Source organism: Rhinopithecus roxellana, chromosome 12 (assembly GCF_007565055.1).
Source record: "Rhinopithecus roxellana isolate Shanxi Qingling chromosome 12, ASM756505v1, whole genome shotgun sequence".
Classification (NCBI taxonomy): Eukaryota; Metazoa; Chordata; class Mammalia; order Primates; family Cercopithecidae; genus Rhinopithecus; species Rhinopithecus roxellana.
Window position 1 is genome coordinate 27,376,998 of NC_044560.1, and position 17,169 is coordinate 27,394,166.

The 17,169-nt window shown below is 44.4% G+C and overlaps 1 protein-coding gene across 4 annotated transcripts in view; it reads left to right on the forward strand.

The window, feature by feature from the left end:
- The window catches only part of DNAJC16 (DnaJ heat shock protein family (Hsp40) member C16), a 48,229-nt gene extending 31,904 nt beyond the window's left edge, over nt 1–16,325 (forward strand). For 3 of the 4 annotated variants that reach the window (XM_010382819.2, XM_010382820.2, XM_010382821.2), the window contains exons 8-15: nt 3,842–3,972; nt 6,443–6,626; nt 8,920–9,102; nt 9,274–9,350; nt 11,241–11,321; nt 11,404–11,502; nt 12,413–12,583; nt 13,090–16,325. In XM_010382819.2, coding sequence (XP_010381121.1) covers nt 3,842–3,972; nt 6,443–6,626; nt 8,920–9,102; nt 9,274–9,350; nt 11,241–11,321; nt 11,404–11,502; nt 12,413–12,583; nt 13,090–13,489 — 1,326 coding nt within the window. In that variant the 3' untranslated portion in view covers nt 13,490–16,325. Of the gene's footprint in view, nt 1–3,841; nt 3,973–6,442; nt 6,627–8,919; nt 9,103–9,273; nt 9,351–11,240; nt 11,322–11,403; nt 12,003–12,412; nt 12,584–13,089 lie in introns of those variants that run through there. The other variant, XM_030913325.1, reaches the window with a different exon arrangement.
- Nucleotides 16,326–17,169: the final 844 nt, after the last annotated feature.

The following is a 17,169-nucleotide window of genomic DNA, read 5'->3' on the forward strand; positions in this document are numbered from 1 at the left end:
CACTTTTAGAGGCTAAGGTGGGAGCACCACTTGAGCTCAGCAGTTCCAGACCAGCCTGGGCAACATAGTGAGACTTTGTCTTTTTTTATTTATTTAGAAAAAAAAAGGATAAAGAATGAAGATAGTATCTTTTTATTGTTTTTTCTGTTTGCTGGTATAAGTAATATAGTTGTTGTTGTTTTTCAGATGGAGTCTTGCTCTGCCGCCCAGGCTGGAGTGCAATGGCCCGATCTCGGCTCACTGCAACCTCCGCCTCCCAGGTTCAAGCAATTCTCCTGCCTCAGCCTTCTGAGTAGCTGGGATTACAGGCATGTACCACCATGCCCTTCTAACTTTTGTATTTTTTAGTAGAGGAAGGGTTTTGCCATGTTGGTCTCGAGCACCTGACCTCAGGTGATCTGCCCGCCTCGGCCTCCCACAGTGCTGGGATTACAGGCGTGAGCCACTGTGCCCAGCCTTGATTTTTAAATATAAACTTTGTATCATCCAGCAACCTTGCTAAACTCTTCTATTAACTTAAATAATGTATCTGTACCATCTTTTAGATTGGCTAACTATACAATCATATCATCTGAGATTATGACAATTTTACTTCTTTTTTTCCCCAGCCCTCATTTTATTTCTTTTTCTGACATTACTCCTGACATCTGACATGATGTGGAATAGAAGTGTAGTAATCGAGGCCGGGCGCGGTGGCTCAAGCCTGTAATCCCAGCACTTTGGGAGGCCGAGACGGGCGGATCACGAGGTCAGGAGATCGAGACCATCCTGGCTAACACGGTGAAACCCCGTCTCTACTAAAAAATACAAAAAACTAGCCGGGCGACTAGGCGGGCGCCTGTAGTCCCAGCTACTCGGGAGGCTGAGACAGGAGAATGGCGTGAACCCGGGAGGCGGAGCTTGCAGTGAGCTGAGAGCCGGCCACTGCACTCCAGCCTGGGCGACAGAGAGAGACTCCGTCTCAAAAAAAATAAAATAAAATAAAATAAAAAAAGAAGTGTAGTAATCGGGGGCTGTCCTTGTTCCTGATTTCAAAGAGAGGGAAGGCTTTCAGCATTTCCCCAATAAGTGTGTTTGCAGAAGGCTTTTCAAATGTGGAGACCTTTTATCAGGTTGAGGAAGGTCCTTCTACTCCTTGTTGACTAAAAGTTCTAAGCACAATTGCTATGATTTTTATGAAATACTTTTTCTACATCCATTAGATTATTCTGATTTTTCTTCTTTAATCTTCTATATTGTGCTAACCATATTAATTCTCTAATGTTAAACCTAACTTGCATTCATGAAATCCAACACGATTATGATTTCTGTTATGCTTTCAATATATTGCTGGATTCCATTTGCTAACATTTTGCTTAGGACTTTGATATTCATATTCAGAAGTGAGATTGACTTCTAACTTCTCTTTATCGTGATGTGGGACTTTTTCTCTTCTCAGGAAGACTTTATGTAAGATTGTCTTCCTTGAAAGTTTGATTGAAAGCATCTGTAATGCCATCTGGGCCTTAAGCTTTAGGTTTTGGGGTTTCGCTTTAAGGAAAGATTTTTGACTACTGATTAGGTTTTCTGTTTTAACTTCTGCATTGTAGGTAGTGATTCCTTCTTGTCATCTTTGAGAATGATCATTTTGTGCCTTCTCTTTTGTTTTCATGATTGGTTTTACCAGAGGCTTGTCAATTGTATTAGCTTTTTCAAATAACCAGTTTTGTCTTTGTTAATTCTTCTTATATTAATATATTCATTTCTTGTTTCATTTATTTCTATTTTTAGCTGTATTCCTTTCTACTTTTATATTTTTGCTGTTTTTGACTTCTTGACAGAGATGTTTATTTCATTAACTTCTTTTCTATTATGTTAATTGTAAAATTCCCCTTCAAGTACTACTTTTTCTGTATCTCAGAGTTCTTGTAAATAGTATTTTTCATCAGTCATTAAAGTTCAAAATATTTTCTAATATGTGATAGGCGTTCTTGTTTTGGGTTTTTTTCTTTTTTTTTTTTTTTTTTTTTTTTTTTTTTTTTTTTGGTCAGTCTTGCTCTGTCACCCAGGCTGGAGTGTAGTGATGTCATCGTGGCTCACTGAAGCCTTGGCCTCCTACGCTCAAGTGATCCCCACCCTTCAACCTCCCAAGTAGCTGGGACTACAGGCACATGCCACCTCGCCCAGCTAACTTTTTTTTTTCCTTTTTTTTTTTTCTTTTTTGAGACAGGGTTTCACTCCCGTTGCCCAGGCTGGTATGCTCTCCCGGGCTCAAGTAGTCCTCCTGCCCTAGCCTCCCGGGTAGCTGGGACTAAGGCCACGCCTGGCTAATTTTTGTACTTTTAGTAGAGACAGGGTTTCACCATGTTGGCCAGGCTGGTCTTGAACTCCTGACCTCAAGTGATCCACCCGCCTTGGCCTCCCAAAGTGCTGGGATTACAGGCATGAGCCACCACGCCCAGCCTTTTGTTTTGTTTGTTTGTTTGTTTGTTTCTTGAGACAGGGTCTCAGCCTGTCACACAGGCTAGAGTGTAGTAGTGTGATCCTAGCTCACTGCAGTCTCTTAAGTCTTGGGCTCAAGCAATCCTCCCACCTCCACCTCCCAGGTAGCTAGGATTGCAGGCATGCACCACCATGCCTGGCTAATTTTTTTATTTTTAGTAGAGGCAAGATCTCGTTAATGTTGCCCAGGATGGTCTCGATCTCCTAAGCTCAAGCAGTAGTCCTGCTTCGGCCTCCCAAAGTGCTGGGATTATTGGAGTGAGCCACTGTGCCTGGCCTTCTGTTTGTTTGTTTTTAATTTTTTGTAGAGATGGGGTCTCTCCATGTTGCACAGGCTGGTCTCTAACTCTTGGGTTCAAGGGATCCTCCTGCTTTGGCCTCCCAAAGCACTTAGGTTAGAGGAATGAGCTTCCACACCTGGCCGTGTTTCTTAATTTCCAAACATAAAGGGAAATGTTTACATTTCTGGTTTGCATTTTATATGGAATTCTAGGTTAATTACCTTGTGGTCAGAATACCTGCTGTCAGTGATTTCAGTCCTTTGAAATGTGTGAAAGTTAGCAATAAAATGGTCATACAGTTTTGTAATCTGCCTTTTATACTTTGCAACATTGTTGCTTTGGGATTTATTTTTAATTGCTCAGTTGGCTACAAATCCTGAATGGAAATAATTTTGCCTAAAATTCTAAATGACTTTTTGTTTTAGGGTTTTTTTGGTTGTTGTTTTGGGGGTTTTGTGTGTGTGTGTGTGTGTGTGTGTGTGTGTGTGTGTGTGTGTTTTGGTTTTTTGTTGAGATGGAGTCTCGCTCTGTCGCCCAGGCCGGAGTACAGTGGCGTGATCTCGGCTCACTGCAACCTCCGCCTCCCGGGTTCAAGCGATTCTCTTGCCTCAGCCTCCCAAGTAGCTGGGACTACAGACACATGCCACCATGCCTGGCTAATTTCTGTATTTTTAGTAGAGACAAGGTTTCACTCTGTTGGCCAAGCTGTTCTCAAACTCCTGACCTCATGATCTACCCACCTTAGCCTCCCAAAGTTCTAGGATTACAGACGTGAGCCACCACGTCCTGCCATGACTGACTTTTTCAATTTGTCAGCATAAAATAGTGAATAAAAATTCTCCAGTGGAAAGTGTACTTGATTTTCCCTTTGACCTGAACTAGCTGCATCATTGCTTTCAGCCCTGCATTGCTGAAATAGATCATCACATGTTTATTCACTCAAACAGGTCTGTCTTGTTTGGTTATATTACTTTAGCCAAGGTCAGCCACGTTTGTATTAAGCTGGTAAGTAAAGCAAGCCCATCTATTTGCATTGAGAACACTGCATAAAATCTAGCTGATTCTTGGTATTTCTCTAGGCCCGAGGTATGAAGAAGCAAATCATTGACGACTTCATCGCCCAAAACAAATATCTATTGGCAGCCAGGCTCACCAGCCAGAAGTTGTTCCATGAACTCTGCCCTGTGAAACGGTCTCACCGACAGAGGAAGTAAGGACTTAAGGCTTTGCCTTTGCTTGTCATTACAATAGAAGGATCATGATTCATTTTACTATAGGGTGGCGAGACATCTGTCCTGTAACAATGAGAACTTATTCTTCATTTAACAAATACTGGGCCGGGTGTGATGGCTTACGCCTGTAATCCCAGCACTTTGGGAGGCCGAGGAGGGTGGATCACCTGAGGTCAGGAGTTTGGGACCAGCCTGACCAACATGGAGAAACCCTGTCTCTACTAAAAATACAAAATTAGCCGGGCGTGGTGGCACATGCCTGTAATCCCAGCTACTAGGGAGGCTGAGGCAGGAGAATCACTTGAACCTGGGAAGCAGAGGTTGCAGTGAGCCGAGGTCATGCCATTGCACTCCAGCCTGGGCAACAAGAGCGAAACTTTGTCTCAAAAAAAAGAAAAAACACTGATTAATGACTGTGATGGTAATCATACTAGTATGATGTGTTAGTCCAGGGCACCTTAGCACCAAATTGTCGGATGTGCCAGCCTGTCCTAGTGGTCAGAGAAGATTTCCCTAAGATATAACATTTCAGCTGAGACCTGAAGGATGAGCACAGTTTAGCCAGGCGTCTGGGAGAGACTGGGTCACTTTACAGAAGCACAGAATATGGAAGAGTGACTATCCCTACTAAAGCATTCCACATAGGGTGAGTCTTTGGAGGTCTTGGGAAGGAGCAAGGGTAACGATTAAACAGTAGGAAAGTATAGAGTATTGAGGAAATGGATTAGTGGGAATCAGGAAGGCAAAGTTACATATATTCAATAAAGTATGAAGAGTTACTACAGAAAGTATCTAAAAACTCTAGAAATTCAGGGAATATATTCATTATACCTTCTCGGGTGAATGAATCAGTGGCTTTAAATTTAGGGCTGTTTCATCTGTAAAAGGTATCTGGATATTGAAGGAAAACATATCAATCACGTTACTTGAAAATATAAAACATAAATAATTTCCCTGTGTTGGGCTTTTCAGATTCCTCTGTAGTCTTAAGAGCGAAGAAAAAATGACTTAAATATAAAAAAAGAATATCCTGGACTGTAAGGATTGTTGTTCACATAGCCTTCAAAAAATATCCCAAATCCACACGCTTCTCACTTTTTTTAACCACTGCTACCCTGGAACAAACCACCATCGTCTCCCAGCGAGACCCCTCTGGCAGCCTTCTAACTAGTCTCTTTGCTCCATTTGCCAGGCAGGTGTCCACACATCAACCAAGGATGTTTGAAAATGCAAATCAGATCCAGTCACTCTCCATCCTGGGGTCTTTGCACTTGTAGTTCTCTGTACCTGGGATGCTCTGACCCTATTTCCTCTCATAACAATGTCACCTTTTCAGTTGGCATTTCCCTGACCAACCTGTCTGATGGAAAGTGACTTCCACCCACTCTGGCCTCTCTCTGTCCCCTTTTCTTCATTTTTTTTTTTTTTTTTAATATATGGTACTTGTTGATACCTGTCATGATATATCTGTTTTTATTTGTTCTCTATCTTCCCCACTGGAATATAAGCTCCATGAGGGCAAGAATATTGTCTATATTACCTGACATGTATTAAGTGCTCAGTAAATATTTTTGGGAGAATGAATAGCTAAACTTTGCATTGGAACCTTGCAAAGGAAGCCCTTCAGAATGAGGCTCAGTGGCTTCTGGCCTGAGATAGATTTGACCAGCCCTCCCTATAGTGGAAGAACTAGGACAGATAGTTTCTAAAAGGCTCTGCTGGCCAGGAACAGTGGCTCACGCCTATAATCCCAGCACTTTGGGGGCCCGAGGCAGGCGGATCACTTGAGGTCAGGAGTTCGAGACCAGCCTGGCCAACGTGGTAAAAACCCGTCTCTACTAAAAATACAAAAACTAGTTGGGTGAGGTGGTGCACGCCTATAATCCCAGCAACTTGGGAGGCTGAGGCAGGAGAATGGTTTGAACTCAGGAGGCAGAGTTACAGTGAGCCGAGATCACACCACTGCACTCTCCAGCCTGGGTGACAGAGCAAGACTCCATCTCAAAAAATAAAATAAAAGGCCCTGCTGCATCAGAATTTCAGAGACCAACTCCTTAAAAGAAATTCCTGCCAGGCATGATGTCTCATGCTTATAATTCCAACACTTTAGGAGCCTGAGGTAGGAGGATTGCTTGAGGCCAAGAGTTCAAGACCAGCCTGGGCAATATAAACAAAACTATATATAATTTCATAGATTATAGATAAAATTTTAAAATTCGTAAATGTAGTAAAGAAGTTTGGTTGGGGAAAAACATCACAGATTGGGAAAAGAAACCCTTTGTTAATGACTTGGAAATCTTCCCTTAGTAGAAATGTCAGCTTTGATTGGGCACAGTGTATTCACTTCCGTAAGATGAGCTTCTCGTCGTCTTCACCTTCACTTGCCTTTGTAGGTCCTGGCCCTGCCATCAGGGATGGGTTATAAAGCTTTGTCTTTTTGTTGTGCAGGTACTGTGTGGTTTTACTGACTGCTGAGACTGCCAAGTTGAGCAAACCCTTTGAGGCTTTCCTGTCCTTTGCCCTGGCAAACACACAAGACACAGTGAGATTTGTGCATGTCTACAGCAATCGGCAGCAGGAGTTTGCCGACACCTTACTACCAGCCAGTGAGGCGTTTCAAGGGAAATCAGTGGTGAGCCGCAGAGTCTGTCCTCATCCCAGGCTCTTCACAAGCATGTGGCGCCTGATTCTGTTTCCTTCTTCCTTGAGAGTGTTGAATACAGATTCTAGGAAATTGAAACGGAAGCCTGTTTTCAAAGCCTACTCTTTTTTTTTTCTTTTCTTTTTTTCGAGATGGAGTCTTGCTCTGTCTTCCAGGCTGGAGTGCAGTGGCGCGATCTCAGCTCACTGCAAGCTCCGGTTCCCGGGTTCACACCAGTCTCTTGCCTCAGCCTACCAAGTAGCTGGGACTACAGGTGCCCGCCACCACGCCCGGCTAATTTTTTGTATTTTTTAGTAGAGATGGGGTTTCACCATGTTAGCCAGGATGGTCTCGATCTCCTGACCTCGTGATCCGCCCGCCTCGGCCTCCCAAAGTGCTGGGATTACAGGCATGAGCCACCGCGCCCGGCCAAGCCTACTCTTAAAACAGTTTTTGACCTGGTCCTTTTACACTCTGAATGTCAGCCTCAGGCCCCCACAGAAAGCATCTTTTCTATCAGTAAATGTTAAAGGTCATCAGTCCTTTTCACCAGTTTTTCACTAAGGCAAGTCTGGTCTTGCAGCATAGATCCTAGATTTTACAAATCCTCAGGCCACTGGTAATGTCCTCTGGAAATTTCTGCCTCCCTCTGCCTCTTTAACTTCATCCTGGTTGATCTCTCCTGCCTTTCTCCTCCATTGTCATCACTCCCTACAGAAAACAAGAAATTTTCCTCTGACTTTTTCATCTTTTTGGCAATCATGGAAAATCTCTCTAAAAAACAAAGGTTTCCATTAATATTAAGTTAAAGATTATAGAGCAAAGTCTATTGAAAAAAAAAAAAGAGCTTTAACTTTTAACAAAAGCTTAGGAACGTCACCATAAAAGTTATTTCTTGGACCAAGCACAGTGGCTCACACCTATAATCCCAGCACTTTGGGAGGCTGAGGTGGGTGGATCACTTGAGGCTAGGAGTTCGAGACCAGCCTAATCAACATAGTGAAACCCCAACTCTACTAAAAATATAAAAATTAGCTAGTCTGGTGCACACCTGTCTGCAGCCCCAGCTACTCAAGAGACTGAGGCATGAGAATCACTTGAATCTCGGAGGCGGAGGTTGCAGTGAGCCAAGATCACACCACTGCACTCCAGCCTGGGTGACAGAGTGAGACTGTCTCACAAAAAAAAAAAAAAAAAGTTATTTCTTTTGTAAGAAAGATTTAGGTCTCTTGCAAATATTTTATACTTACCAATATTTGTGTTTCATCTTATTGCTGACGTCATTGGGTCCTTTTTTCCCATCCTCACTAGAAAAACAACTAGGCTGGCCATACTGGCTCATGCCTATAATGCTGGCACTTTGGGAGGCTGAGGTGGGTGGATCACAAGGTCAGGAGTTGAAGACCAGCCTGGCCAGCATGGTAAAACCCCATCTCAACTAAAACTACAAAAAATTAGCTGGGCATGGTGGTGCACACCTGTAATCCCAGTTACTCGGGAGGCTGAGGCAGGAGAATTGCTTTATCCCAGGAGGCAGAGGTTGCAGTGAACTGAGATCATGCCACTGCACTCCAGCCTGGGCAACAGAGCAAGACTCAAAAAAAAAAAGCTGATCAGGTGCAGTGGCTCACGCCTATAATCCCAGCACTTTGGGAGGCCAAGGTGGGTGGATCACCTGAGGTCAGGAGTTCAACACCAGCCTGGCCAACATGGTGAAACCCCATCTCTACTAAAAATACAAAAATTAGCTGGGCGTGGTGGTGCACACCTGTAATTCCAGCTACTAGGGAGGCTGGAGCAGGAGACTCTCTTGAACCCGGGAGGTGGAGGTTGCAGTGAGCCAAGATCGCGCAATTGCACTCCAGCCTGGGAGACAAGAGTGAAACTCCATCTCAAAAAGCAAACAACTGGGCCAGGCGTAGTGGCTCACAGCTGTAATCGCAGCACTTTGGGAGGCCGAGGTGGGTGGATCACAAGGTCAGGAGATAGAGACCGCCCTAACATGGTGAAACCCTGTCTCTACTTAAAAAAATAATAACAATACAAAAAATTAGCCAGGCATGGTGGCGGGCACCTGTAGTCCCAGCTACTCGGGAACGCTGAGCCAAGAGAATGGCATGAACCCAGGAGGCGGAGCTTGCAGTGAGCCAAGATCGTGCCACTGCACTCCAGCCTGGGCGACAGAGCAAGACTCTGTCTCAAAAAAAAAAAAAAAAAAAGCAAACAACTGTAACTTAACCATGCTTTTGAAATTTCTGATGTTTTTTCTCTCCTCTTCTTCCAGGTGTCTATTTTAGAAAGGCGCAACACGGCAGGAAGGGTGGTGTATAAAACCCTGGAAGACCCTTGGACTGGGAGTGAGAGTGACAAATTTATCCTCTTGGGCTATCTCGACCAGCTGCGTAAAGATCCAGCTCTTCTGTCCTCTGAAGCAGTGCTTCCCGACCTGACCGATGAACTTGCTCCTGTGAGCATTGAGGCCGGGAAGGGTGGGACGCCAGGAGGGCCTGTGAGTACACAGTGCTGGTGGCGGATTTCTGCTCAGAGCAGAGGTCTAGCAGCAGCACTGTGTTGCAGGGTAGAGGGACTCTCCCTTCTGGGTTCAGTCCTGACCATCATCCATTTTCTCTCTACATAGCTTTTTCTCCTTCGATGGTTCTACTCTGCTTCTGACTACATCTCAGACTGCTGGGATAGCATTTTTCACAACAACTGGTAGGGATATTGCCGGCTTGAATTTCTTTTTCTCTGTTAATACTGATACCACTGTTTTTCTTTTGAAGAGTTCATCATTATTAAATTTCAATGTACACTTGATGAGGCAAGTGGAAGAACGTTTACACATTTTCTATTCCCCTTTTTCTTTTTTTCAGTAACTTCTCTTTTTTTATTTTTTACTTATTTATTTATTTATTTTTTGGAGACGAAGTCTCGCTCTTGTACCCCAGGCTCAATCTGGGGCTCAGTGCAACCTTCGCCTCTCGGGTTCAAGCAATTCTCCTGCCTCAGCCTCCCGAGTGCTGCGATTACAGGCACACGCCACCATACTCGGCTAATTTTTGTATATTTAGTAGAGATGGGGTTTCACCATGCTGGTCAGGCTGGTGTCGAACTCCTGATCTCCCTGATCTCCCTGATCTCGGGTGATCCGCCTACCTTGGCCTCCCAAAGTGCTGGGATTACAGGCGTGAACCACCGCGCCCGGCCATTCTTTTTTTTTTTTTTTTTTTTTTTTTTTGAGACAGAGTCTCGCTCTGTCACTCAGGCTGGAGTGCAGTGGCATGATCTCAGCTCACTGCAACCTCTGCCTCCCGGGTTCAAGTGATTCTCCTGTCTCAGCCTCCCAAGAAGCTGGAATTACAGGCACCTGCCACCATGCCCAGTTAATTTTTATATGTTTAGTAGAGACAGGGTTTCACCATGTTGGTAAGGCTGGTCTCGAACTCCTAACCTCAGGTGATCCACTATCCTCAGCCTCCCAAAGTGCTGGAATTACAGGCGTGAGCCACCGCACCTGGCCACTTCCCTTTTTTTTTTTTTTTTTTTTTTTTGAGAAGGAGTCTCACTCTGTCACCCAGGCTGGAGTGCAGTGGCCAGATCTCAGCTCACTGCAAACTCCGCCTCCCGGGTTTACGCCATTCTCCTGCCTCAGCCTCCCGAGTAGCTGGGACTACAGGCGCCCGCCACCTCGCCCGGCTAGTTTTTTGTATTTTTTTTTTTAGTAGAGACGGGGTTTCACCGTGTTAGCCAGGATAGTCTCGATCTCCTGACCTCGTGATCCGCCCGCCTCGGCCTCCCAAAGTGCTGGGATTACAGGCTTGAGCCACCGCGCCCGGCCCCTTTTTTTTATATTGGCTGACTGACCCTTTCCCACTGTCTGGGAAAGGATCACCCATGGCTGCCATTCTGGGCGGCAGAGCCTGGGACTGTCTCTTCATTAGGGAACCTCTGGTGCCCAGCACAGGACCCAACACACATGGAGGCCAGTGTATAGATGTAAAAGGAATGAGTGAATTAACCTGAAGAGGGATACCCACTCCCACCTACTGATGAGACCATGAACCCCAGAAGGACAGAACCACATCTCATTCATGTTTGTGATTCGTAGCGCCCAACACAGCACCTGACAAATGACAGCCTTTGATGGGTGTTGGTAGGTGCATAAAATTTCAGAACACCAGTCCTAGGTGAAATCTTGAAAGATCAATTTTATCTCCCTACTCTACCCCTCTGGGCTATATCTGAATTTTTCTGGCCAGAAAAAAATCAGTAAAGTTAAGGAAATAATTCCACAATATCAGAAAATGCTTCCACATTTACACCTTAAATCCTTTCTTATCCCTTTTATTGTTTCCTTATGCAGAACTTATTGAGCATAGCCTATTATACTGAGATACAAAATCAAACTTTTAGAATAAACTGAATTAGAACACTGAGCAATCTCTGCCTTCCCCTCCACCCACCAAGAAAAGCTCTGTTTGCCTGAAATTAGTAAGTGTTTATTGGTGTGAAGTTTTTGGTTTGGGATTTTTATTTTATTTTATTTTATTTAGCTAGAGAGAAGAAACTTTAACTTGAGCTAATAGTTTGTTAATTTGGTTTTAGGCGGGAAATGATGCCCCTGCTGTCCCTGATCTTCTCTGCCCTCTTCATCCTCTTCGGCACTGTCATCGTTCAGGCTTTCAGGTAAATGTCCTGTGACTTCTCGGTGCACCACCATGGTTGCTGTTTACACTTTTTTTGTAAAACTCCTTTTTTCTTTCTTTAGTGACTCGAATGATGAGCGAGAGTCAAACCCTCCAGATAAAGAGGAAGCCCAAGAGAAGACTGGGAAGACTGAGCCAAGCTTCACCAAAGAAAACAGCAGGTTTCTCTAACAAAACACCAGACTCACCTCCCCAGCACCTGCCCCCCGGATACTGTCATCTGATAACACAGCATTGGAACATAGAGTGTAGAGAAGAACTCCCATGCACCTCCTCCCATGTAAACTGTGGATACAGGGAAAAGTCACTGTGACTAAGACCCTCTAGGTATTTAGATACCTTAGATTTCATAATGAAGGCAGAAGGAGAGAAGCCTGTCAGGCAAGTGGTAGGTGAGCCAGAAGACGGACGTGGTTTATCCCTAAAGTGTCAATGAATGTGACCAGTCTTGTGCACATACACACCCAGCAGCGAGAGGCAAGGGTCTCTGAGACAAAGAACACAGACTGAACAACAGTTGTCTTCTTCATTCTGTCCTAGAACAACTTCTGCACCTGAAAAGTAGCATCAAGCTGGGCACAGTGGCTCACGCCTGTAATCCCAACACTTTAGGAAGCTGAGGTGGAAAGATTGCTTGAGCCCAGGATTGGAGACTAGCTTAGGCAACATGTCAAGACCCTATCTCTACAAAAAATTTATAAAATTAGCTGGATGTGGTGGCAGGCGCCTGTGGTCCCAGCTACTTGGGAGGCTGAGGTGGGAGGATCACTTAAACCCAGGAGGTCGAGAATGCAGTGAGCCATGATCATGTCACTGCACTCAAGCCTGGACAACAGAGCAAGACCCTGTCTCAAAAAAAAAAAAAAAAGAAAAGCAACACAGAAAGGCTGTTTGTAGGTCAGGGATTACTAGGTCAGGCCATCCCCATCCTACCAATGTGTTAGACTCAAGAATAGTGAATAACATACCTAGTCTGGTTACAACGTAGCATTTTCTTTCACTTGGTTTTTTTCAAAGTAATGGCTTTCCCCTATTCTGACAGCATCTTAACCCCTCAATATTTCTCCACAGCAAGATTCCTAAAAAAGGCTTTGTGGAGGTAACTGAACTCACAGATGTAACATACACCAGTAACTTGGTACGTCTGAGACCAGGCCACATGAATGTGGTCCTCATCCTGTCGAATTCTACCAAGAACAGCCTACTACAGAAATTTGCTTTGGAGGTCTACACATTTACTGGGTAAGCGTGTGTGTGTACGCATGTATGTATGTGTGTGTGAGAGAGAGAAGCAGGCACACTGAAATTGCACGCTTCCCTCTTTGGTCTTGTGGGGCTTTATCCATGCAAGAGGATACTGGCTGTGACCTTTCCAATCCAGACATCTGAGCCATTGGGACAGAGACCTCTTTTCCCACTTCACTTCGTGTTCTGTTGGCTCTGAACAGAAAAGCTTGAACTCAGTGTTATTCCCTGAGCCCTTTCAGTTACTGTTCTCTAGCCCTTACGTATTTTCCAGAAGAGCAATGTAAGTTCCACTGAGCAATGGATGGGGGAATGGGTGACTGAAGTGTCGCAGCTGCTGGAAAGGCACTGGCCCCCGCAGCAAGCCTTCTTTTTCTCTGTGTTCAGGCCCCATGCAACACAAAGCGTTTGCCTATTATTTTAAGTTTCACCGGGGTATTTATTTTCTCAGCAATTAAATGTGTCAGGAAATGCCCTGAGTCCTCATTCTCTTCTTTGTACAGGAGCAGCTGCCTACACTTCTCCTTCCTGAGTCTAGATAAACACAGAGAATGGCTAGAATACTTATTAGAATTTGCTCAAGATGCAGCCCCAATCCCAAACCAATATGACAAGCATTTCATGGAACGTGACTACACTGGTTATGTCCTGGCTCTGAATGGCCATAAGAAATACTTCTGCCTCTTCAAACCCCAAAAAACAGTCGAAGAGGAGGAAGCCATGGGGTCATGCAGTGATCTTGACTCTTCCCTCCACCTGGGTGAATCTCGAGGGAAACCTTCCTGTGGCCTTGGATCCAGGCCCATCAAAGGAAAGTTGAGCAAGCTCTCCTTATGGATGGAACGCCTGCTGGAGGGCTCCTTACAGAGGTTTTATATCCCATCATGGCCTGAACTAGACTGAGAGGATTTTCAAAAGAGATTGGAACTCTTCAGACTTTTTAACATGCCCCTGTGAACAGGTATTTTCAGGATTCAAACTACCACAATGAACAGAGTATGGATTTTAGATTGCTCTTCTAGAACCATGGCTAGAAGAATCTTTCCTTTGTCCTGTTCTAACCTAGGAATGAAAAACACCACAAGTTTGAATCCCCTAGATCAAAATCTTTTCCTCTGGGTTTTATTTTTCCCCACTGAATGCCACACCATTGAAAATAGACTGCTCACCCCCTCTTCCTTTCTTGTCCCTGTCCCATGCTCACCCCACCCTCCTGTCCTGTGTCTTGGAGAAACACAGGGCTCCACCCTGCAGACGGCATCTGGCGGACCCTCATGAGCCTGTCATGCAGGCCGGGTGATTGGCCCCTTCCCCAGTCCCGGCCCTGCTGTGCTTCTGCCATGGCGCATGCTCCTAACCCTGAACAACCCACGGCAGCTTCTAGCCCCGCATCTGGAAAAAGGCCCCTTTCCAAGCAATCTCACATTTACTGGTTGTTCTGGGAATAAGTGGCTAAATGTATATTTCGGGGGTATCCCCCAACAACAGTTTGTTGGCCACAGTTTGAAAAGGAAAAGAATGAGCGGGAGTTCTGCATGTGAGTTCTCAAGAAAAGGAAAGGGAGGCTGAGCAGTGGCTGAAGCGATGCAGCCTTGAGACACGCTGTGAGCGTCCCATCCGCCGCCCCAGCGCTGCTGGTAGCCAGGGGAGGGGTCTGCACAGTGAGAAGTACTGTGATGACTTTGAGCCGTTGACATGTATGTTTTCAGATGCCTTTCTGCCTCTATCGATTTTAGGGTGTGGATATTAGGAGCCATAACTTGTAGTCTTGTTCTCTGAATGTAGAGATAAGCTGCTATATAAAGCCAGTAGATGTTAAACTGAAGAGAAACTATTCTCACCTGCTGTGAGTCAGGCTCAAGGAACCTCTTCACTCCCCAATAGTGTCTTTTTAGTAAAATACCAAACATGTCTTTGTATCAAGGAACTTAAAATTTCTCAACAATTGTATTTTGAACACTGTTACCCCTAAAAGTGCTGTCTCTTCAGGTCATCTTTTGCAGCAAGTGAGCCAAGACTTGTTCTAGACTCCCATTTTGCAAAAAGCTTACTTTCCACTTCTGGCCTATATTTTGATGTCTCATCTTCATTGTTTTCACTCTTAACTTACAGCTGCTTCACTAGTATCGGGGTCAGACTGGCCATCAGCACCTGAGCGTACTGAGTTCCAGGTATAGTGGACCCCAGCCTGGCTCGTAACAGCCAGTTAACTACCTTTTATTTTTCAGGGCAGAACCACCAATGGTTCTGAGTTTGAGTTTGGACAGTTTCAAAGAGTGGTCCGTTCAAATGTCAAAGCAAGGTGCCTTTGGTGGCTTTGTGAAGGGTGAAAATCAGTGATGGGACATTTACTAAGTTAGTATTTCTTTTTTTTTTTTTTTTTTTTTGAGACGGAGTTTCGCTCTTGTTGCCCAGGCTGGAGTGCAATGGCACAATCTTGGTTCACCACAACCTCCGCCTCCCAGGTTCAAGCAATTCTCCTGCCTCAGCCTCCCTACTAGCTGGGATTACAGACATGTGCCACCACGCCCGGCTAATTTTGTATTTGTAGTAGAGACGGGGTTTCTCCATGTTGGTCAGGCTGGTCTCGAACTCCTGACCTCAGGTGATCCGCCCTCCTCGGCCTCCCAAAGTGCTGGGATTACAGGCATGAGCCACCACGCCTGGCTAAGTTAGTATTTCTTTAATCATAATGCTTTAAACTAAGCCACTTGGATCCTGAATAATTTAAATCTTGAGCTACATTGGTAAGTAATAAATTATTTAAGGCCAGGAAATCCTGTAGTTTTCATGGAGTCTGTAGCTTTATTAAAAAATAAATCACTTCCAGGCTTCATTCTTCCATATGATCCTCTAAAAATGGATACTTCCTCTGAATGCTGTATCTCATGGCACCTGGTCCAACTAGAAGTGGTCAGGGAATTCATTTGGCTCCTTGGTACATCAGTCCTCAAAATTACTTTCTGGCTCTTTTATGGCCAGATTGCTTATGTGAGTAGTCTTTTGGTTTGGTAGTAAGTTTTTATTTTTAATTTCTGTACTAATGAAATTCCTGACTTTAATTTCTAAAAACCAAAAACTCTCCAAGTTTATTTATTTATATTTTTTTAAATGGAGACAAGGTCTTGCTGTGTTGCCCAGGTGGGTCCCAAACTCCTGGCCTCAAGCAGTCCTTCCACCTTGGCCTCCTAAAGTGCTGGGATTATCAGTATGAGCCACCATGCCAGATTCGTTCATTTTTTTAAAATTTCTATCTCTTCAAGTCATCTTTTGATCTTTTAAAAAGCACCTTCAAACAGCTGCGCCTTCCATTTGCACTAGGAAAGGAAAGTAGTGATGGGGTTGGCAATGTTTCTGGCAGATGTTTCAGCCCAAAAACTCTTCTTCAGATGGGTTTAGAGCTGGTGCCCTATGAGAATATTAGGGAGCTTTTATTTTAAATTGAACTTTACCCTTGTCCATGCAAGGCATTCCTCCTGAATGCATCCATGAATTTGTTTACTTTTGTGTCAAACGTGTGAGCCATTGTCCTGCTCAGCCTGTGCCACCATTGCTCTGTCTGACGTCTGATATATGTAATCATACAAGAACTGATTTTAATTCTAACACAGTGGTCTCTGACTGTCAACATTGATGTTTTTAGAGATGGGTTCTTCTGGTTGATACAGACTATGCATCGTGTTTAGCAGATGGGGTGAAACTGGCCTAAAATAAGTCTTTGCAGAATACATGCCAATTTTTTTTAAAAAAATTTATTGCTCAGGTGTTAGTTGCGCAATTTTTATCTAACACTGAGGCTATCAGCTCCAACTGAGCAACATTTCAGGGGGTGAGGTTGCCCTAACTTCCATTAGGGGCCATGGTCTCACTGCCATCACTCATTAGCCATGAGAATTTGGTTGTAGTTTTCAGGTAGGTTGGTTTCTTCCTCATTTGCAGCCTGTTGGTACTTGTTGCCTTTTATTTATTAACATCCCAATCAATTTGCAGCCGCCATCATTACATAAATATGTTTCTGTTACAAAAAGAAGTGTGATCTGACTGTTTTTTTAGTGATTTCCTTGGTTTGGGAATAGAGATTGGAAGCACATGCACATACTCAGACCTGTTTTGTTAACTAGAATTTTTTTATTTTATTTTATTTTTTTTTTTTTGAGACGGAGTCTTGCTCTGTGGCCCAGGCTGGAGTGCAATGGCACAATCTCAGCTCACTGCAACCTCTGCCTCCCGGGTTCAAGCGATTCTCCTGTCTCAGCCTCCTGAGTAGCTGGGATTACAGGCGCCCCGCCACCACGCCCAGCTAATTTTTGTATTTTTAGTAGAGATGGGGTTTCACCATGTTGGTCAGACTGGTCTCGAACTCCTGACCTCGTGATCTGCCCGCCTCAGCCTCCCAATAACTAAAATTCTTTAAAAGCTGATACCAAACATCTTTACAGATGAACTGTAGTTTACATCCACCTGTCTGACATTGTCCCCTAAAAACAAGTGCAGTGTGGCAGCTGCTGAATCTGTCTGTTCAGTTTGTCAAGGAAGATGATTATACTTGGGAGAGATCTAAAAAGAAGGTGAATATTTTGCAC